The 23,797-nt window shown below is 38.9% G+C and overlaps 1 protein-coding gene across 3 annotated transcripts; it reads right to left on the bottom strand.

Annotated features, from left to right (window-relative positions):
* Positions 1-50: 50 nt before the first annotated feature.
* LOC129733048 (proliferation marker protein Ki-67-like) lies at positions 51-18,257 on the bottom strand. 3 transcript variants are annotated; one of them, XM_055694593.1, is made up of 13 exons: positions 17,840-18,257; positions 17,376-17,752; positions 17,255-17,319; positions 9,767-11,627; positions 9,491-9,700; positions 9,120-9,257; positions 8,861-9,055; positions 7,973-8,741; positions 7,288-7,932; positions 5,864-7,231; positions 3,959-5,801; positions 3,674-3,895; positions 51-3,613 (listed from the first exon to the last, which is right to left on the bottom strand). In XM_055694593.1, exons 1-13 carry the CDS (start codon positions 18,011-18,013, stop codon positions 213-215), a joined length of 11,268 nt encoding a protein of 3,755 aa, XP_055550568.1. In that variant the 5' UTR covers positions 18,014-18,257; the 3' UTR covers positions 51-212. The 3 variants fall into 3 exon arrangements, with proteins under 3 accessions (XP_055550568.1, XP_055550569.1, XP_055550571.1); XM_055694594.1 differs by having other exon boundaries at positions 7,288-7,920; XM_055694596.1 differs by lacking the exons at positions 8,861-9,055; positions 9,120-9,257.
* Positions 18,258-23,797: the final 5,540 nt, after the last annotated feature.

Genomic DNA, 23,797 nt, shown 5'->3' with positions numbered 1-23,797 from the left:
ATTCTTTTACTGATTCAATCGTACGTTATTGTCAGAACAAATATAAGAAATATTAGACATACATTTTATTGTAGTTGTGGTAGCTTATTCATTAAACAAGAAATATAAAAAAAACATGTTAAAAATTCTCAAAAGTTTTGAAGTTAGTGAGAAGGTTTAAAAATCAAAACCAGGTATTAATATAAAATAAAATGCAGCCCTTACAACCTAAATTATTTTCGCGATCGCACTGGTCTCCTTCGACTAGCTGTATCGGTGCTCTCTGCTTCAACCACATCAGCTGATTTATTTTTCTGCGTTCTTTTTCGGGTATGTCTCGCTGTCACAGATTCACCGGAAACACTGAGATCACTTTCGTTTTGAGAATAAATTTCTGCAAGTTTGTTTTTTTTCGTCGGTTGCTCATCAACGACTTCAATATTCTCACGATGCCGTTTTGGTGGAGTCATATTTTTGTTTTTTGTTGCAGCTTGGGATTTTATTCCGCGGCGATTGCTTTTAATTGGAACTTTGTCATCAACTGACAAACTCACTTTAGAGAGCTTTTCTTCTTTAGCATCGTTTCTTGGTAGTGTTGTAGTTTCAGAAACCTCTGCAATACTAGGTTCATGTTCGTCTGCATTTAATTTACCACGGCGGTTTCTTGGTGACCGTCGTTGTTGATTAAGTTCTTCTTCTACTAGTGCAGATATTATAGGATTACCAAGCTTTTTTGTACGGGTTCGGGTTGGTTTTAATTTGGAGATTGTTGATTCCGATTCTTCAGCAACCTTCGGCAAAGGTGTTGATGTATGTGATGCAGATAGCATTGTTTTGACCATATGAGACTCGTTTAATGATTCTTCGATATTGTGGCGTAAATCCGCAGTATTATCCTGTTTGGGTTTTCTTTGACTCCTTTTTGAAAGTTTGGGTGGAGGTTCTTGAAAGGCAGGATTTTTCGTAAGTTGGCGAAAAGTTCTTTTTCTTGTACCTTGGTATTCGTCCCCTGTTCCAATAGATTCTTCGTTTCGAGTTGATGGTATGACTATTTCCTGAATAGTTTCTTCAGCTGATTTTTTCGGAGGTGCACGTCTACGATTCTGTTTAGGTGGAATAACATTTTCCGTTTCATCTTGCTTTGTTGAGTTATTTGTTGCTTGTACAATAGCTGATGTTTCAATACGTTCGTTTGTAATGGACTCTTCAGTCTCAGATGTTGAAATTTTATCCTGTTGTCTTGGTCGTTTATTAGTGGGCTTTTTGTGTGCTGCTCGACGAGACTTTGTGTCTTGTGGTTTTTCGTTCAACTGAACAATTTGTCCAGTTTCCGAACTTTCCACGGTCGTTTCAGACGAGTCAACAACATTCATAGCTGTGCCCGTTTCAATTACATTATCCTGTTTGCGCTTTCCACGTACAGAGCGTTTCGTTTCTGCAGGAGAATTTGTTGATTGCAAATGCTCCTTTGAACCATTAGAATCTTGCTTCCTACGCAATGGTCGTCTTTCCCGTTTTGGGGGCATACCATTACTATCAAATAGAATGTCTAGCTTTACATCACTACCCACAGTGATCACACCACTATCTGTGTTTGGCTCATGATCGTTATCATCAAACGTCAAGGAATCTCCAATATCATCTCTCTCCTTCGACATTTGTTTACCGGCCGTTGTTGACTTCTTCGTAACGCGCTTGTTTTTGGTTTTATTGACGTCCACATCAGTTGCATTCGGATTATTCAATTCAGTAGTATTAGTAGTTTCAATTTTAGATTGCTCAACTTCTGCGTTTTGTGATAAAGCTCCAGCATTTCTGGTTTGCTTTCGTGTAGTACGATATTGCCTTCGGGTTGTGATTGGCTCAGCGTTATCATTCGACTCAAAGAGTGTTTTTGGTGGTTGTTCATTATTCACTTGAATTGTAGACTGCTTCAATGTTTCGGCGTTGTCAGCAACAGGTATTTCAGTCTGCTCAAGTTTACCAGTTGTAATGGTGGCTGTTCGTTTAGATGAAGATTTAGCACTTCTAGTTGGTTTTCTAGTAGCATGATGTTGTATATTCATGGTTGTCTCATTCTCTTCATTAGAACCTGCAGATGGTGTTCTTTGAGTTGAAATATTATTATCGGTACTTTGCAACATAGAATCGTTTGTAAGCTTAATTTCTTCGACGTTTTTAATACGAGTGTCATTGGGTGCCTTTTTTGTTTGTACTGTTTTAGTTGTCTTACGAGTAACACGTAACGGTTTTGTCTTACTCTCAGTTTCAAGCAAAATTTGCTGGTTCGCATTGATTACTACATCTGCATTATTTGATTTATATGGAGAATCATGCTGCAGCTCCTGATCGGATTGAGATACTATCGCAGTGGGATCTGCGGCATTTGCTTTCTCATCATTATTGGGCACAACAGGAACGGTATCACACTCGGCTTTATTTTCCGTGTTTTTTGAATGGCGAGTGCTTCTGGTACTAATCCTTGAGACGGTTGAATTTTTATTTCGTAAACCACGGCGTGTCTGCTTTGGCGCTGGGTCACCTGATAGAACAGTACTAGGAAGCTCATCATTGTTGGTCGCAGTTGTTATCTCGGTTATTTTCGGAAGACGTGTGCGTCCACGTCTTTTGGATGAAACATTTTGGATGATATCACCCACTATAGCGGGAGAGTTTATTTCCCTAATCTGGATACGATCTTTAAACGTCACCTTCCTTTTACCAGCAAAATTATCTTCCAATGATTCGGTCTCTGATAGTAAGCTTTTACTAGAATCGTCTTCACAACTATCAATTTTTATCGGTTTCGGTTTCACGAATTTGACCTCTGGTGAAGCGCCTGCTAATGCTTCTTCAGATAGCGTTTTAATATTTCTTCTTGATGCACGCGACGGCAGAACCCTTTTTTGAGTATCTTTGTCTTTTCGTGAAGATGGGATGAAATTTGAACCTGGCGATTCTGGGTTCATGCTATCTTCTGGCTTAGTCGTAGGATTCAACATACTCAGGTACTCACTACTGGACATTCGCTGAGTAACTATTGATTTTCGATTCTCTGGAGTTGTGTTATCAGGATCATTTCTAGTGTATAGCTTCCTCTTATTCTGAGCTGTCGACTTTGTAGAATTACTAATTTCTACGGTCGATGATAGTGATGGTGAAATTCCATCATCAACAGAAACAGTATGATTCGGTGTTTCTATTGAAGGCTCAATGTTCAAAGAATCCTGTATAGAGTTACTGTCGTTGAGACAAGTTTCTTGTAATGCGTCAAATTCCTGCTCCAGTGAAACGACTCGCTCGCATATATTCTTCAGCAAACTTTCATTGATGGAAACTATTTCTTCTACAGCTAAAGTTTTTTCGCATTTGGAATGTGACAAGTTTAGCTCGCTCTCTGCGTTTTCGACAGAGTTTATCTCTGCAACATTTTCAACAGTTGTTTCATTCATCTCCAACACAATTGTGGTTTTCGTTGAATAAGTTTTATTCTTCACCGCACTGCGCTGACTAGCAGGAGTTTTGAAAAGTTGATTTAAATTTGTTTCTGGTGTTTGATAAGTTGTATCTGATAATGTTTTGCTAGGCGTCGCTAATGTTTGGTCAGTGTTTGGAACAGACTCATCATAGGTATCTGTAAACCGATTGAAACAGTTAGTATAAATAAATTGTCAATCGAAATACACCACTTTACCAATATTCGGAATTAGTTGTGGTACTGGTTCGAGTGTTAGGTCCACAGACTGCACATTACCATCCTCAGACTCTGTAGACCTGTTGGACGTTGCATTTATATTTGAAACTTCGGATGTGGATATATTTACAAAATCATCCTTGTGCGAACAAGATACATTTGTTACAGTAGTTGTTTGAGATGCGGGTAAAAGCATGGCATTTCGACGTTCAGTGAAAGATTCTATAAAAAAAAAACATATCAGTTCATAAAAAAGTTCAGATGTTTTAAAAACATGTTGCGTACCTTCAGTTTCATGTGTATCCTTAATTCCGAGCAAGTCGTGATCATTCGCAGTAGATACGCTGATAAAGGGATTTTCGGGTTCATGTGTGGCATTGTTCTTGTCTGATGAAGATGTATGATTACCAAGCGGTATCCGTTGAGGAGTATGCGTATTTTTTATACTAGACGGTGAATTATTGGCTGTACTGTTTCTAGCCAAACGAGACAAACGTGTCGGTTTTGGTCTATCAGTAGAGATTAGTGATGTTTCTAGCGTTGTATCTACATTAGGTGATCGAGTGATTAATTGGGAATTATTACAGTTTGTCACGGATGTTGAGTTTATCGGAGGTGTTTCAAATAATTTCTTCAAGGCAAAAGACTCTTCGGATACCACGTTTGGTTTTTCTATGGTCATACGAGCTGAACTCAAGGAAGTTGCAGACGTGTTTTCATGTAGAGTTCGAGAAGGCGTCTTAAACAGGGGATTTAAACTAATGGACGTTTCATTCGACCCACTTGCCTCAGACGAAATGCTGGTTTCTGCGAATGGTAGCGTTGCAGAGAATTTTTCATCTCCCACAAATCTCTCCTCCTCAACATTACTTTTATTCATGGGTGTAAGGTTGCATACTACTGACATTTCGAGAGAATTTTCAGCTTTTTCTACTTCTGACCTCTTGCAATTTGATATTGAACTAGCAGAATAGGAATGAGACAAATTGTTCGACCGTTCTTGCGTCTGTTCGTTAGTTTCAGGTGTTATTCCTGACCGAAACGGTGTTTCATTCAAAACATGCTCCGTTACACTTTCAAGTGAATTATGCAGAACATTTTTGTTAGATGAGGCAATTGATTTCACATAGGGCGTTGATGTATTTCGAGCAGGAGTCCTGAACAATGCAGTAAGTGGTGGTGTCATTGAAATTTCTTCTACGTTGTTCTTGGAAAAAGTGTTTTTTTCTAAGATCATGTCAGAAATTGGAGTTGCGTGTCGCTGTTCAAATTTCTTCATTTCAGAAGTGCAGGGACTGTTCTGAGTCTGTCTTAATGGTGTTTTAAATAATTGCACCAACGAAAGATTTTGTTGTTCTTTTTGTGTCTGGTCACCAGCAGCGGAAGAGGTACAATCATGTGGTGTCGCTATGCTATCAGGCGTTACAGTCTTAGTGGACGGAGGATTTCGCATAGGAGTTTTCATCATGTTTGTTATCTGAGACGTGTTCTTTTTCAACGATAATGATGCACGTGTAAAACGCGCAGGTGTTTCCAAACGCGCAGGGGGTAAACTGTTTCTGTTTGACGCATCTGTTTTGTATACTAAGCAAAACGACTTATGTTCTGAAGCGCTTTCATTTCGCTCAACAGAAGAATCTTTGTTTTGGTAAAGATTCGCTTCAGGTGTCTGACTGAAGAATACGAGCTCATTGACATGTGATGGATCCTTTGAGTCATATAATACATTTTCTTCATTGCTGGAAATTTCAAATTTCGAAACATTGTTTTTTAGTAATGAAGTTTCTTCAAAGCCCTTTTCCAGTGGACTCGTGCATTCGGGTATTTTGGTTTCTACATTTGTTTCTGATAGGGAGTTATCAGCAATCGTTCGCTTCGATAGGGGAGTGGCACTTAGAGCAACACTTCTCGTTCTGCGGGTTGACTGTATCTCGTATTTACCATCAGGTGTACCGACTTGTCCTTTGTTAGGAGTATTTTGCCGTTCCAAAATTGATACAGATGTAGTTGACGTAATACTAACTGAGAAGACCCTCGTCTTAATTGGTGTTTCTGATTCGCACGCGGCAAAAACAGACGAACATGTTTTTTCCAAGCTATTGTTTTCGGAATGCAAGTTCTCATCAATCTGAAAGTTTCATAAATTTATACTCAAAAGTAGTTATTGCGATAAAATTCGATTATAGTTACCTGTTCTGCTTTTGAATGATTTACAGTAGCTATTTCACTTTCATCAAGAACGGTATGTATAGGTTTCACAATTTCTTCGGGCATTAAATCTGTTTCAAATCCACTTTCTAATACAGGAGAATCAATTCCAACCGAGGTAAACAGTCGCTCCAAATTTAGACTCTTTTCAATAGGAGCTACTTCAGCGATATAAGTTGTCTCACTATAGTCATTCGGAATTGATGAATTTGTGCATTCCTTTTGTTCACTGGATGATGTTTCATTCTTATCTATGTCAGAGGATCTTGATGAAACTTCTTCGTTTGCTATAACACGTGCTGACCGTAACACACGAAGTGTTAGTTTTGATTCACTTAATGGAGTATTTTTTACGCGAACCATTTCCGGAGTTCTAGGAATTGCAGCCATTGTTTTGCGAGCCATTTTCTTTGAGCTCCAGTGACCAACTGCAGGACTAACGTCAATAGATAGACCTGCACCATCAATATTTTGTATCATGCTAACTTCAGTCAGTTCTCGTTCTGTAGCTAGAGATTTATTTGAAGATTGCTCATCAAATATATTTGCTATTGTTTTTTCAATATTTGTTTTGTTTTCTTTGTCGTCGTATTTTTGTTCGCATGCAGAAGAAGAAAGCATAGTGGTTGAAGGGATGGCACTTGTTACGGACGGTGAAGCTCTTGCAGATGTAGTCAACGAAGAACTAAAACTTTTTGAAAACGCCCGACTTCGATTCGGAGTTGTATCATTTCTTATCTCAAGAGTTTTTTCTGGTATAGGAGAATTTGTTTGGATAGCGCTGTTTAGCATCATGATTTTGAAACTTTTATCATCAGGAGATAGTTCGGTGCTATCTGCAGAGTCATCGCCAACTAGAATTGATGCATCTGATTTTTCCGTGCAGTGTAGTCCTTCAGACAATTGTTCATTTTTTTCATCGGGACGAATAGTGGGCAGTGGACTTGAAGACGCAATAGCGTTAGCACGAAGTTTGGATTCACTTAACGACGCATTTTTCATAATAGGTTGCTTGGGAGTTCTCATAACCGTAGCAACTGTTTTACGTTTCATTCCGGTACTGCTTGAAACGCCAATAGTAGAATCATTGATGTCATTAGCTTTTTCACTTTCAGTGATATTCTGCACGTTGCTAACTTCATCCTGTTCAGAAGTTTGAGGTTTTTCGATAGATTTTACATCAACCATGAAATCAGTTTCAACGGTACTCCCAGTTTGCTTGCGCGTAGAACGTGTAATGTTTGAAAACGATGCCCTTGTTTTAACAGGTGTGGCTAATACGGATGAAGCCCGAACAGAAATACCACCATAAGAAGTGGTTTCGTTGTCATGCAAAAGAGCTTCATCGACCTGTAAGTCGAATGAATATATTTTCGAAACCAATCATAGAACAAATTGTTACTTACCTGTTGTGACTGAGAAACATTAGTCTTAGCATTTTTGCTTTTATCGAGAATAGTAGATTCGAATATTTTGCTGTTCGGCGATGCTGTTCCCTCAAGGTTTACAGATTCATCGGCTTGATTATCATTATTGGGTTGTTTTACACTTAACTCAACAGATGATATTTCCACGCCATGTTTAGTTTTGTTAATGTCATCTAAAGTTGCAGAATTTACATTTTCCAAGCATTCAAGTTTATCAGATAATCTAGAGTCGTTAAGAATTTGAGCTGAACGTAGCACACGATATGGAAGTTTTGTTTCGCTCAACGGTGCTTCTGCTACATAAAAGGTTTTTGGAGTACTAACAATCGCGTTAATGGTGTTGCGAGTCTTCTTCCTTATACTCCGAATGCCGACAGTAGAATTGTTTATGCTACTTGAAGCTCCTTCGTCAACACTTCCAACCTTGTCAAAAGTGTCAATAACTTTCTGTTGAAAAAATAAAGATTCCTCAATACATTCAACATCATCTCTCTGTAAGCAGACAGAAGACGAAAGTTTCGTTACTGTAGACGGAGCAGTTGTTTCAACCGGTGTTGCTGAAGCAGATGTAACCAAAAAGGAAGTGCAACTAATTGGAGAAGTATCATATTCCTGTAAATAGAACTGATGTTATTAGTTACCAAAACTATTTATGAACAATTACTTCTTGTCGTTGTGAGAGATTCAACTCAGCTGGTTGAACTTCATCAATAACATTAGGCATAGATTCTAAAGCTTTTCCAATTTCATTACTCAATATTTTTGCTTCGTTGAAGACTTCCAATGCTGGAGCATCTTGTTGAACACCATCATCTGATTGCTGCATATTTATATCCTCATCATTATGTAGTATTGTGTCATCGGTAGCTTTGCTCTTGTTAACCAGAAATAAAGAATTGGTATCATCTGAGCATTCACGCTTTCCAGATAATCTTTTATTCGTTGAAATGCTATCCGCGATTGGCAATGTCAGAGCGGCGTTTGCATGCGCTGTATGTGCTGACCGTAACTTACGGAGCGGTAGTTTTGATTCGCTTGTAGGTAAATGTTTGACATTATATGTCTTCGGTGTATTTAAAACGGTAGCAATAGTTTTACGAGCCATTCTTCTTGTGTTTGGTTTATTCACGGTGAGAACATTGACCTCACTTGTCACGTCATTAACAACAATATCCTTATCAATGGCATTTTGGGCAGTGCTAGGTTTACTGCTACAGAAAGACTTGCTATCTTTGTATTTGGACGGTGATATTTCTGGAGTGTTAACGATTGCAGCTATTGTTCTACGAGTTATCCTTCTTGTGCTTGGAATACTAACAGTGGAGTTATTGGAGTCACTTGATCCAGTGTTCTGCAGCTTATCATTTACGGGACTTGAAATATTTTCACAATGAGACTCACTACCATCAAATGTGGAAGACGCTGTTATATTACTACAAAATAAAAAAAAAACGAATTATTATTATTATACCAACTATTTGGTAGACAGTTTTCGTGATATTGATAAAGTCCTAGTAGCTGACATAAAATTATTAATAAAAAAATTAGTTACCCATTATCTGAAATTACTGGAGACAAGCTAGAAGGCGTTTCATGTTTCTGCTTGTCTTCTTCGCCTGTTCCTAGAATGGAACGATTTGTACCAGTTTTTGGATCACTGACAAATTGGTTGGCGAACTCAGAGCAAATGGAAATCTCGTCAGTGATCAGTGACGTTTCGTGTATTGAAGTCTTTGAATGAGTTTTCCTATAAGATTCAATAATATTCGATATTTTCAGGCACAGTAATTTTAAGCATAAATGTTACGTACACGATCTTATTCGGAGTTGAGTTTATAACAGGCTGGTGAGCAGCAAACATTGATTTTCGATTACGGAAACATGCATTACGAACGGGCGTTTGGTTGTTTTGGACCTCTTTATCTATGTTTGTATTTGAACATTGAACACTATAAATATAGGAAAATTACTTCAAGTTAGTTACCACTTAGCGCTCTCATATGCTACAAATGTCTTTTGTTTGTTGATTCATAGTTTGTTGAAAAAATAAAATAGGCCAACTAGTAGATAGAACTCGGTAGTTCATGACGGACATTAAACGAATACCGCAACTAAGTACCCTTTAAAATCACTCAAATTCCAAAATTTTAATTTTTTACACAGAAAACCACGATATACGTACTTTTTTCCACGTGCTGACGATTTCTCTAATTCGTCGCTGATATGTGATGTATTTTGATTATTACTTATTGATTTAGATGGGTCTTCTGTCGATATATTCTCAGACGAAATGGCAAGAGAGCTTTTTCTGAGCGTTCGCAGGATGTTGGCAGGAGAAGAACAACCATCGCTAGAAATACATTGCGGAGTTCCTTTCTGGGTAGAATTTATTCTGAAAACAAAAGCAAAAGATTAAAAAGAGGTTGGTCTAGATGATTTTTATGAAGATCATATTTACACTTCAGAGTTATCTATTCTGCTCTTCTCACAGACCGGAGTTTTTCGTGTAAATCTTCTTGTCCTTGGTGTTAGGATTAATTTATTAGCAATTGGTGATGTTGTTGAATGTTCTGTTTGCAATGCACTACTCAAGTCTGTAAGATCATATCCTTCATCGTCAATGCCGTTCGACTCGTTGATTTGCCCGGTTTCATTTAACAATAAACTTTCGTCAAATTCCATTATGTTTTCTACTAACGATTTTGATGTGTTCAAGGACGTTAAAGCATTCCCTATAAACTTCCTAGTGTTACGCAGCGACTGTCGTAATTTGGGGCTGGAAAAATCTGTGCCATGTTGTTGTTGATTGATGTTTCCTTCCAGGCCGGTCTCACTTTCATGATAAACTTCCTCTGACTCATCGGAGTCGGTACCCGAAAATTCCTGTTCCTCATCCTCTTCTGAATTATGATAATCGTCGGTAATATTTAATTTCGTTACTGGACTGACAGTAAGTTTACCGAATATATTAGTGAAAAATGATCCAATTGTTTGTCTTTTGTTGTCCAATGTGCGAACAATTTTACTTGCAAGTGGAGTGTGACTTCGACGAATTTGGTTTGATATGACTGGAATTTCACTCAAGTTTTCTAGTTCGCTTTCTTTTGGGACTTCTGAGCCTGTTTCATCCGTATTGTCATTTTCTTTAAGATCACTTGACAAACGTTCACTCACAGTTGCTACAGTTAACACGTCGACAAAAGATTCGTGCGGAGTGATATCCGAATACTGCGATGATCGAATTTGTGTAGTGCGATTAGGTTTTCTGATAGCTGACTCAACCTCCGCTATTTTAGCAGTAGCAGTAGTTTCCACGGCTGATTCAACCCACAAATCAATATCAGTTTTTGGTAGTTCACTCGAACAACCTACATCACCAATTAATGGTACAATATTTTTCTTTGGAGAATCCGATTTTCTAGTGTAGGTCTTTTTAACGGAATGTCTTCCTAATAATGTATCAAATAATTCGTCAGTAGTCATTGCAGGGGTATTATCAGTTTCAGTATCTGCGAGCTGTATGTTGTTTTCAGAAACTGTGCCTTCAGTTGAATGAAACTGTTTAGATTCAACTATTTTCGGGCTTTGGGTTAGTACCCGCACGCCGCTCGTTTTTTTGCTGGAAACAGGAGAGGCTGCAAAGTTGCTAACTCTAGATTTGTGGGTGTTGGATGTATCGTTGATTTTTCTGATTGGTAGCGATTTGCTAATTGAGTTGTCTATGACTATTTTTGGTACTGGTTTCGGCGTACCGACCAGCAATGTTCGTGGAGTCTTACTGGCATTTTTCAGAGCTGATTTTAGTAAAACTTTTTGGGTTGATTTAATCATTGCGGATGAGGGAAGTCTCGACTTTTTCGGGCTGGGTGTTATTAAATCAATAAGTCCACTGGACTCGACTGATGACTGCGATAAAGAATTTTTTTCACGTAATGGGCTGCAAGCGTAACTGCGGCTATGGCCACTACCTGGCGTAGTGAGATCAATCAAATACATGGAGTTGCCTGCTTTAGAAACATTGCTTGATTTTGACGGTGTAATCGGGCTCAAATTTTCTGAACTCATTCGTGGAGACTGAATACATTTTGTTTTAGCAACCGATAAGGGTGTTTTCATTACATGAGCTTTTGATCGCGTTGCACTTGATGGTGTATAGGACAGAATCATCATTGCAGAATTTTCCAACTGCAACGCCGGCGTCTTAGTAATTTTCATGGCAGAAGAAAAGTTAGTGTTTTCTTTATCCATTTCAGGTGTATAAAAGGGGGTGTTGTTACTGATTGTAACGTTTGTTGATACAGGCGTCTTTGACAATTGATCTGTAAAGTGGGGCACAAAAAAATTAGAGAAATTAAAAAATATCTAAAGATTATAGATTTTTTTTTTTTTTGCGGGTTTAGATTGATGCTTTTCGGTGAAACTAAACAACCTTTTTCTTATTTCTTTACGTTTCGACCTACTTGATTTCTTTCGGCCATCTTCAGAAACTTTATTGAATGAACAGAAAAACAGAGAAAAAAACAAAAAAAAACAAATTACAACAAATTTTAAAAATTTTATAAAGGTACACTCACTAGTTCGCTGCCTTGCGTTAATCCATCAAAGCGCGCAATTTAAATCTAAATTATTTTCCCCCCCGGGGTGGTAATCAGCTGTTACTTATGTCACTCCTTTGCGTTCGTTTCTCTTCCGTCGTCGTTGTGTGCGTTGTTGCTCGTTTTTTAGTTTGTATGCCAGGTTGTTGTATGTATTGGAGAAACCGTCCACTTTACGTTGTAGGTTCACTGTCGTTTTGCTGTTCATTTTTATGTGGAGCATTTCAGCAGATAGCCTGCTCGCATTGTTGTTGATTCTCTCTCGAATTCTCGTTCGAGAGAAGTCAAAACTGTGGCCATGCTCCAGAGTGTGCTGCGTGAGTCCCGTTGCTGATATGTTAGTACGAATGGAGTTTTTATGTTGTCCAATGCGTTTTTCTAATGTTTGTGATGTTTGTCCTATGTAATGTTTGTCGTCACATGCGCCACATGGGATGCTGTACACAACATTTATTTGTTTCATTTTTGGTACAGCGTCCTTCAGTTTGGTGAAAACCACATTTTTCACCTTATCCGACGGCTTGAAAGACGCCGTGATATCAAAATTTTTTCAGCATCTTCCCCACCTTTTCACTGAGTCCCGGTACATACGGGAGCGAGCGAAACGTATTTCTTCGGTTGTTCGGTTTTTTGGTTGCCTTGGAGCGTGTTGTAGAGTAAGTGAACCCTTCTCTCCAGAGTCCGTTGAATTAGCGCCTCCGGGTAGTTGTTGTTACGCAGAATTTTTCTCGCGGTCTTTATGCTCTCTATCCTACTCTCCACATCCGTGAGTTTCAGTGCGCGATCGACAAGCGCAATGGCAGTGTTAACCTTGTGAATATGTGGACTCTCCGAGTTATAGTCCAGATACCGACCATATTGCTGCTTCGGGAACCAGATCTTTGCTATTTTTCCTTCCTTTCTAATGAGCGTGAGATCTAAGAACCGAAGGGTGCCTTCGATCTCATTCTCTATTGTATAATTAATTTTCTCGTGTCCCTCATTAAACTCTTTCACCACTTTTTCGATCTCTTCTTTCTTCCCCACGACAAAACAGTCAAAGACAACCCAGAACGAAAAATAACGTTTGGATCCATAAGGAAATAATTCGAGCCAGAGAGTACCTCAGAGAGCATCCCGAACTGTACGTCACGAAAGCAGATAAGGGAAACAGAACGGTGATATTAGCAGCAGATGAATACAGACAGAAAATGACAACAATGGTAACCGATGAGGAAACGTACACGGCTCTATATGGCAATCCCACTGCAAGAACTCTCAAAAAACTCAACCTAATCGTGGAACAGTGGTTTACTGATGGACACATAGATGCGCGAAACAAATACCGACTTAAGGTGTACAACTGTCACCCACCAAGAATTTACGGCCTGCCGAAATTGTATAAACCGGACAGACCATTAAGGCCAGTAGTATCCACTGTAGGGTCTGCAACTTACCGGATGGCACAATATTTAGCGGCTATTCTTGGTAAACTCGTTGGAAAAACCGAATTTCATGTTCGCAACAGCTTTGATTTTGCCGAAGAAATTTCACGAGTGCAAGTACCCGATGGATATGTCATGTTTTCGTTAGACGTGGTATCTCTCTACACAAATGTGCCCGTAGAGGAGGTGTACGAATGTGTTGAGGAACGATGGGGAGAACTACAGGAACACACCACCATTCCTTGGAACAGCTTCAAAGAAGCAATGAAAACGGTCCTCGATGCATCTTTCTTCCAATATGAAGGGAAATTCTATGGGCAGAAAGCGGGGGTGCCCATGGGATCTCCTTTATCACCGGTAGTTGCGAACATCATCATAGAAAAACTAGAAAATGAAGCAATAGCACGTCTGAAACAGCAGAATATATCGCTCAGAACCTATCGACGGTACGTGGATGACTGTTTTGTCGTGGGGAAGAAAGAAGAGATCGAAAAAGTGGTGAAAGAGTTTAATGAGGGACACGAGAAAATTAATTTTACAATAGAGAATGAGATCGAAGGCACCCTTCGGTTCTTAGATCTCACGCTCATTAGAAAGGGAGGAAAAATAGCAAAGATCTGGTTCCCGAAGCAGCAATATGGTCGGTATCTGGACTATAACTCGGAGAGTCCACATACTCACAAGGTTAACACTGCCATTGCGCTCGTCGATCGCGCACTAAAACTCACGGATGTGGAGAGTAGGATAGAGAGCATAAAGACCGCGAGAAAAATTCTGCGTAACAACAACTACCCGGAGGCGCTAATTCAACGGACTCTGGAGAGAAGGGTTCACTTACTCTACAACACGCTCCAAGGCAACCAAAAAACCGAACAACCGAAGAAATACGTTTCGCTCGCTCCCGTATGTACCGGGACTCAGTGAAAAGGTGGGGAAGATGCTGAAAAATTTTGATATCACGGCGTCTTTCAAGCCGTCGGATAAGGTGAAAAATGTGGTTTTCACCAAACTGAAGGACGCTGTACCAAAAATGAAACAAATAAATGTTGTGTACAGCATCCCATGTGGCGCATGTGACGACAAACATTACATAGGACAAACATCACAAACATTGGAAAAACGCATTGGACAACATAAAAACTCCATTCGTACTAACACATCAGCAACGGGACTCACGCAGCACACTCTGGAGCATGGCCACAGTTTTGACTTCTCTCGAACGAGAATTCTAGAGAGAATCAACAACAATGCGAGCAGGCTATCTGCTGAAATGCTCCACATAAAAATGAACAGCAAAACGACAGTGAACCTACAACGTGAAGTGGACGGTTTCTCCAATACATACAACAACCTGGCATACAAACTAAAAAACGAGCAACAACGCACACAACGACGACGGAAGAGAAACGAACGCAAAGGAGTGACATAAGTAACAGCTGATGACCACCCCGGGGGGGAAAATAATTTAGATTTAAATTGCGCGCTTTGATGGATTAACGCAAGGCAGCGAACTAGTGAGTGTAGCTTTATAAAATTTTTAAAATTTGTTGTAATTTGTTTTTTTTTGTTTTTTTCTCTGTTTTTCTGTTCATTCAATAAAGTTTCTGAAGATGGCCGAAAGAAATCAAGTAGGTCGAAACGTAAAGAAATAAGAAAAAGGTTGTTTAGTTTCACCGAAAAGCATCAATTTAAACCCGCAAAATAAAACAAACGGTGATGAAAACAAGATTCAAACTTTCAAAAATTATAGATTATTATTATTTATTGAATAATTCATCCGGCTCAAGTATTAATAAATAAATTTAAATAAGAATGTATATGGGAAAAGCCACCTTGAAAGACCGTGAAGGCAACTTTTAAGCTGACATAAAAACCCAGCATCTCTTGAGAACAATACATAGCAATAGTACAAGCGTATAATAACATAGATAACAAAAAATTTATGAAATTCATAATATACAATAAATTACTAAGAATTAAAGTTATCGTTGAGTTGATTGAAGAGCAGAGCCATTCGGCGAACAGGTTCATGAAGGCCGTAGTTCGTACGGTAAGCATTCGTTTGCAGTAGATTCTGGTTTCTTCGAGGACGAATGTGACCTACATATACATACATATACATACAAAGTAATCGATTTTCAGAACCAAGTTCTTTTAGTTCCATTTGGGGTCAAAAACAATCCTAAGCTTACAGGAAGTTTGGTTTTGTGTCCGCTTGGCGCATTGCATTTCAAACTTGTATTAGAAAACCTTCTTTTTGCATTCCCCTTTCTAGAGAGCTCTGCTTTATAGATGCACTACTACATTACGTTAAAGTATAATATTTTAGATACTTAACAACTTTGCGGAAGTGACTGAAGAGCTAGGATTAAAAGCAGAAAATATTTACCAGTGTCAATTAGGTTACCATCAGAAGTAACCTGTCGTATTGTGTTTATACATTCAGCTGAACTAAGCAAACTTATGTCGATATTCCACACATTTGTAGTTGGAGAAAAAATGATTTTTAGCATTCAATTTGACATACCCAACTTTTAACACCTATTGCATTTTTTGGGATATACTCGCTCTGCAGTCTCTTCAGCATAGTTCTTAAACATCAAAAACATAGTTTTTGAAGCCATAAAACATATCTCTAAAATGGAAAATGCAAAAAAGCAGGTTTTTTTTTTTTTTATTCTCGCTTATTTTCCGTCGGTCTAGTTCCGCCACTGTTGTGGCCAATCACCGACGCCCAGGGAGGCGACTCCACACCCAGGACCCTAACTCACGACCCGTTTATTAACGGACCGGCGCCAACGGCTTTACTTCCTCATGCGATGGAAGGCGTGATCCCAGAGATTTTTCGCCTCAGAAAATCTCCCGGTGTCGGCTAGGATTGAATCTAGACTAGTTGAGTTGGTTGTGAGTGGATCACGCCACCTCACAACAACCATCGACACCTATGTCGGCGGTGGGATTCGAACCCAGGCGTCGAGCGTGGTTGGCGGAGACGTTACCAACCACACTAGGCCCCCGCTCTAAAAAAAGCAGGTTTTCCCATACAAATATTCGTAAAAATTTGAAATGCAATGTTGGCGCATTGCAGCGGAGACAAAACTAATCGACCTCTGATAAATTTAGGACTGAATCGAGTGACAAATAGAAAAAAAAAACAAACTTGGTTCTGGTTTTGTGTTATCAAGTTTCATTTTTTCCGCATAACGACGCCTCGTTGTAATGTACATATTGCATATGCTGTTTGATTTTAATGTTTTGTTTGAAATTTCACTTTGACTATCCCTTTCGCCATATTTGTTACCATTTATTGTCCATTCCGGCATGTTTGGAACATGTCAGAGTTAAGTGAAATCAATCAGTGTCTAATTGTTTTTTGTTCTTACTCCTTAAGGTTTTGCCTCTTTTTCCTAGGAATAGTTTCTGGCTACGCTACTACATCATTTAGGTAACAACGCAAATAAATATTTTGAATATATTTGATGATTCGATTATTCGAAGTGAAAAAAAATCGAAACTCGATTAACTTAACCCTCTAGTACCCAAATTAATTTTTAGACGGACTTCGAAAAAATCACTATTAAGCCTCATAAACATTTTTTAAGTTCTTATTGAAGCTTTTTAGAGGTTCGACTGAAGGCCGCCTAGAGGCGACACTGAGCACTAGAGGGTTAATTACAACTATAATAAATAGCCCGAATTCTAATCTTTAAAGGTATACCTGCTTACTTAACGAAGATTCGAATTTATTGTACCACCTCCATTATCTAAGAGCGTATTGATACGTAAAGCAGGACATTGGTTTGGTAAACCGCATACTTTCCCTTCGATTATACGCCATTGGCGTAGAAAATTTTGACGACTGAGTATTTGTAAACGAGCGCTTAATGAATTCCTATTTGAAAAAGGTTTATTTCATATTATACGAACCTGTATTATCCGGCATATTTTCGTAGTCACTCTCCTCGTCATCGAATTGGTGATTACCGACGATACTATAAAAAAAATGACAAGACATCAATCATAAACCTACACAACTTTAAAATCATACTTATGAACGGTAAATCTTTTGCGAATATTGTTCAATAGTTGTTGGCGACTTTTTGGCAGTGTGTAAACCGGTGTCTTGTTAGATTTTTTGGGTAGAGATTTCTTGTTTTTTCCGCATGTGGTAGATTTTTTATCAGTTATCGGTTTTTGTTTGTTTTGAAGCATTGTAGTACGCCGTCTTTTTCCGTATCGCGTACTGGTTGGGGTTCGTTCTTCAGTTTTATTACCTTGGGTACACAACTGGCTTTCATCGAAAAGCCAACGAAATCGAGTTCCACATACTTCCAGAATCGAACCATTGTTGAGTACGCTTCGTTTCCTTACAATATTTCCATCTATTTGTATTGGCCTTTCGCTCGAGTAGTTGATGATTATTACCTAAATAGAATTTCTTTTATAGCAACTTTATTTCTTATGCACAAAACCGTTCAACGTTTAAAATTTAAGCGCATATCAATACATTACCTTTTCGTTTTTAGCAAATATTTTGCAGTGTAAACGATCTGCTGCTTTAGATTTTAAGCGAATTGTATTTAACGGATGCGAGCCAAATTTTACTTGCGAAGTGCGTATGGGTATTTCCCGGTTAATTGCGTCGCCTTTTTCAAGTACAAGCAGTCGTGCGCCATTGAAAACCATGTTTGAAATCTACTGTTGTTACTTCAATCTTCTGTAGTAGTTACGATTGCTATGATAGTCTTTTAAAATCTATATAAACTGATGTAAAAATTTAACTCAATTAATTCAGCACACTACTTTTTTGTTACATTGTTTGATTTGCTAACAGCACAACATTAATCAGTTTACAGCAGAAAAAAAAAACAAATTTGTAGTCAAACACTGAGCTTTAACGCGCTAATTCCGTTACGAACTTAACTGCGAGACCAACTTGAAACTACAAGAAACTCTTTGCACGCTAAAATTTAGATACTCAATTTTGGTGAAATCTCTCGTAACTTTTCAAAAGGACCTAAGTAACATTGAGAGACACTTTTAGCGAATTTCTTTATTCCACCAGCTCACCTCGTTTTGACCTTAAAGTGCACTAACTGCTGTCAAAACCCTTCTTTATTCGCTCGATTTCGACCCAGTTTTGACCTGCCGTGCTGCCCGAGACGCACTGTAAAATTTGTCAGCTTCAACCCACCACCGCACGTGCTTAGTTCGTAAACAATTATCTGGCATCTTTTTCTTATAGCGAATTTCTTTATTCCACTGTGTGCGGGCAAAACTGCCGAGGAATAATAAAACGTCATCGCCATTTAAGACGCAAGTAAGAAAGAGATGCCAGATAATTGTTTACGAACTAAGCACGTGCGGTGGTGAGTTGAAGCTGACAAATTTTACAGTGCGCTTCGGGCAGCACGGCAGGTCAAAACTGGGTCAAAATCGAGCGAATAAAGAAGGGTTTTGACAGCAGTTAGTGCGCTTCCAGGTCAAAACGAGGTGAGCTGGTGGAATAAATAAATTCGCTATTACTTGCGTCTTAAATGGCGTTGACGTTTCATTATTTCTCGGCAGTTTTGCCCGCATACAGTGGAATAAAGAAATTCACTATTTGTTTACTTTCTTCTTAACCAATTCCGGATACTTCGTGATAAGGGCGAATCGCAGACAGACGTCCAAGCTGAGTTCCAAACTTGTGTAAAGTTTTTTGTAGTAGCAATCCGATCCCAGATAGCGCTACCAGTACCGCCAGCCTCGTGCACCAGCGAAAAAAATGTATTTAGCGATAAGGTCACCAGGCGGCGCTAGTGTACGAGTGATTTACAACGCAATTTACTTTGAAAATTTACACGGAATTTTGATCAATGTTGTTCTTGCTCGGACGTCTGTCTGTGGGCGAATCTAACAATAGTTTTCATCTGCTCGACAGTATCGCCCTTTACTATACGCCGTGTTTACGATATTGTATCGGAGTACGCCCTTTGCTTTTGATGTTTATTTTGTTGACAACTTTGATATCGCACATTCATCAAGATGAAGTCTCGCCAAACATGTGAAAAGGGCCCATGTGCCATATGTAAACAAGCCAAATTTTCTCGTTTTTTGATCAATACAAGCGAAATCTGCTCTTACCAATAAGATTTATTGATAAAAGAATTTACTCTTAATCAAACAATCTTATTTGTACGAGTAGATTAAGCTTGTATTCATTGAAAAACGTGAAATTGTGGCTTGTTTACATATGGCACTTGGGCCCTTTTCACATGTACAGCGAGAAGTGTGGTTTCGTCTTTCACAAACGTTCACAGCATAAGGGGCTTATTTTTTATTCTTTTTCCCTTTTGATATAAAGTAGATTTCGCCCTTAACAAACATCGAACTTTTCAATAGTTATAAAAGAGATACATTATTTTCTTGAAGTTTGAAGATAGATAGTAGTTCACTTCATACGTTTTCGGTATAATCTCATTTTGTTTACAGTTTGTTATATTCGCCCTTATCACAAAGTATTCCGGAAATGAAGAATAGAAATTCGCGCTAAATCGCTACAATGACAGTTGGTATATAGACCTATTTACGTACGAATGTGTTAGTTCCACTCATGAGGAAAATATTTACAAATCGCTCTTTTGTTTGCAATGCTATGTTTTTAGCAGATGGACAAATAATCAGTTGAACACTTATTATAAGTTCTAAACTTGTTTCTGAATGATTTTTTCATTCGTGATCATGAATCGGAAGAAGTTGCTAAACATAACCGACAAAAATGGTAAAAAGATAAAGGGTATGTGCTTGAGTGCACAAACGAAGGCTTGACGTGGGACTATTGTGGGTGTAAAGATTTAATTCTGCCATAGCCATAGCCACAGCCACACACCAAACGTACAAATACCATACACAACAATCCATGAAAAAAAAATACATACACCTGTCATAAACCATAGCATACAAACTAATAGGAAAAATAATTAACTTGTTGCCTTTAAAAGTATTCTGTCATAAATAAATTTACCTCGGATGAATGCATTTTTGCACACACGTTATACACACATACACGTTTTACACACACGCTATATACACACACACTTCTCACAAGCACACGCTCCTAGACACACCCACGCTACTTACACACATACACACACCCACACACCACTTACGTACATACGCCGTTTACATACACACGCCACTTACACACATACACACACACGTTACTCACACACACACGCTACTCACACACACACACACACGCTACTCACACCCACACACACGCAACTCACACACACACACACACACACACACGCTACTCACACACACACACACGCGCTACTCACACACACACACACGCGCTACTCACACACACACGCTACTCACACACACACATAAACACGCTACTCACACACACACATACACACGCTACTCACACACACATACACACGCTACTCACACACACATACACACGCTACTCACACACACATACACACGCTACTCACACACACACACACACACATGCTACTCACACATACACACGATACTCACACTACTCACACATAAACACGCTACTCACACACACACACGCTTGGTATACGACACACTATACCTACACAAATTACTATCGGCAGCATCCAAACGGCTTCCAAGTCTTCCAATGGTCCCTTCCAACGGCTTCCAATGATCTCCAGTGCCGATCACGTCCAGTTTCGGGCTGTATTCCAACAACGATATCTGAATTAGATTACCACTGGTGGGGTCCAACTCAGATCGAAGGGAAGCCGAACTGTTCGCTTTGACGGTCGACCAGGGAATGAGCTTCTCTCAACACGGAATGTCCTTTTATAGCGTCACTCAGTGTGGGGAACTTGGGTGATTGGGGGAAGAACCAATCACGTGGAAGCATTTCCGCTTTCTTTCTTCGTCGCTTACGTTGGGTGATGAATGTGATGCCAATTGGCTGGCATTGCTAGCCAATGACTGAATGCGTGAAATCATTTCGTCTATGTTTTTGAAGTCTGCGTTAGGGAAATATACCAATCGTATGAAAAATGTATGTGAATATTCGACCTTCAAACTTTCCCGCAATTTTCAGGGAGTAATAAAAAAATGGTAACTAAAATTATCATGTTATACAAATCTTGTATGTTCTAGCTTTCCAACGGTATATTAACTATTGAAATCGGAACAGTTGTTTGAGCGCTATTAGCATCTAAAATCTTCCTTTCCGCCAACCAAAAACGTTACATGTTAAATCCAGTTTTCCCAGAATGTACCTTAGTATAGTGAAGAAAGACGTAGTCCCATGACAAAAGTCGAAGCAACGAGATGCGATGATTTACAGTTTGGAGGAAACAAAAGCAACTCTACACGGGTTTACACGTTTACTAGTGTGCGTAGGTGAAAAGTCACTTATCTCTATGGGCGAACTGTCATTGTAGCGATTTCGAGCAGTTTTAAATCGTGATTTAAAAATTGAAGGACAACGACAGAATTATCTATTTTACTTGATAAATTTATTGAGGAATTATAGGGGTGCCAGGTCATTTTCAAAATGTCTTCACACTCCATAAAAAATGTCTCCATCTATAAGAAATCTGTAAACGTGTACCCCATTGAAAGGCAAAAATTCCAGTGAAAACCTTATATCGGGTGCGGGTAATCAACCGACTATTAAGCCACAGACAAAAAGACGTGCCACTCGATAACGATTTCATCGATCTGAAAAATTAAATTATTTTGAAATTTTGTTTAGTGGGCAATAAAAATGCCGCATGTGCCGCTATAAGCAAGCGTGCACATTCATTAACAAAGACAAAAACCGTCAGTAATGCAGCTGGTGTTAATTTCAGCTAGCGCGCACACCCTTTAGCAAAGACAAAATCGTTTTACGCAAAGAAGTAATAGGCAATAAGCTCACATGGTGGCGCACGAGTGTAACGTTTCGAATAAGGACGAAGATTTTTCAGGATTTTTCTTCAAAGAGGCACGCCTCTTTGTCTGTGATTAAGCTTCCACTTCTTCACACGAACTCTAATGTCTTCGAAATTGAGACATTTCTTCACATTTGAAATCCCTTTCATAACACGCGAACCAGGGTTAAATTTCCACAGGTCAGCAGTATTAATGTCACTTTGTGCTCGGTCAGGATTATATTTTTCATAAGCCAGCAGCAGAAATGTCATTTTGTGCTCTACCAGGCTTATATTTTCCAGCAGCAGAAGTGTCACTTCGTGCACTCCTTGCCAGTTAGTGAAAATTTGAAAAAATCTATTTTTTCAATTGAAAAATCTAAGAAAAATTGTAGAGATTTAAGAAAAAATACGTAGTGCGTACTAAAAGGTCGGTCATCGATTAGTATAAGAAAAAGCAGGTATTTTTTCAAATTAAAACCCACTATTCCCTTTTAGTAAAGGATTATGTGAATGATAAGCCTTATTATATGAATAATAAAACCTTGTCACAAAGTAGTCGAGATTTGCACTTCATTTCTCAGGTTTTCTCAGAAAATTCAGAAAAACTCAAATTTACTCACTGTTTTGCCCCCGGAAGGCGGTGTACCTGCGCAGCCCTGCATTTGTCTCGTTCCCGCTTGAAAAATGCTGCATTGATTTTGTAAAGAACTTTTTGACAGTTCCTCATGAGATTTTCTATGAGGCTTGAAAGAGCCGAAAAAAAATTATTTCGTTTATTATTTGTCGAGCAGTTGGACAGAACGTGCACTGGATACTGTAGAGCAACGTGTACCAAAAAATCGCCAGTGTTGCGTATGTCTCATGTATGTGGGCGGCATTTTCACCTGGTACACGTTGCCTCATAGAACTCCTTACCTCGTCCTGTCAAACTGCTCGACAAATGATGAATAAAATAAATTTTCTTTTTCTCGGTTTTATCGAGCCCCAAAGAAAATCACATAAGGAACTGTCATTACAGCATTTTTCGAGTGGAAACGAGAAAAATGCAAGGCTGCGCAGGTACACCGCCTTCATAAACTACTCAAACAGTGTATGGTACCATTCGAGTAGTTCATTTCGTACAACTTTTTTTGGCAGATTTCTGTGAGTGTTACTCATGTCTTATGTATGTGATTCGCCCATATACCAACTGATGTGAAAGCGGTTTTTAAGTTTTTTACAAAATCATTGCAGCATTTTTCGAGTAGACACGAGAAACATGCAGGGCTGCGCAGGTTCACCGCCTTCATAAATTACTCAAACAGTGATTTTATTCCACCCCTATGGCATCGCGCCTAGAGTGCCTGTAAATATATATCCAGCTTTTTACGCACCATGATGGCGGGTGCTATAATACGCGTTCGTAATTTGTGAACCTCTCTGCTTACGTCAGATTCGTGATTTCTGCAGTTTTGGCAGAGATGCCAGACTTTTTTTTGGCAAGTCTGTATAATCCATAAAAATGTCTGTATAAGTCTGTATACCGCTGCGAAAAAAAGTTACCGATACATTGATACCTAATTATTTGTCGACC

The sequence above is a fragment of the Wyeomyia smithii genome, chromosome 3 (genome assembly GCF_029784165.1).
Source record: "Wyeomyia smithii strain HCP4-BCI-WySm-NY-G18 chromosome 3, ASM2978416v1, whole genome shotgun sequence".
In the NCBI taxonomy this organism is placed as follows: Eukaryota; Metazoa; Arthropoda; class Insecta; order Diptera; family Culicidae; genus Wyeomyia; species Wyeomyia smithii.
Note: the sequence above shows the minus strand (reverse complement) of the source record. Positions and strands in the feature narration are given on the sequence as shown.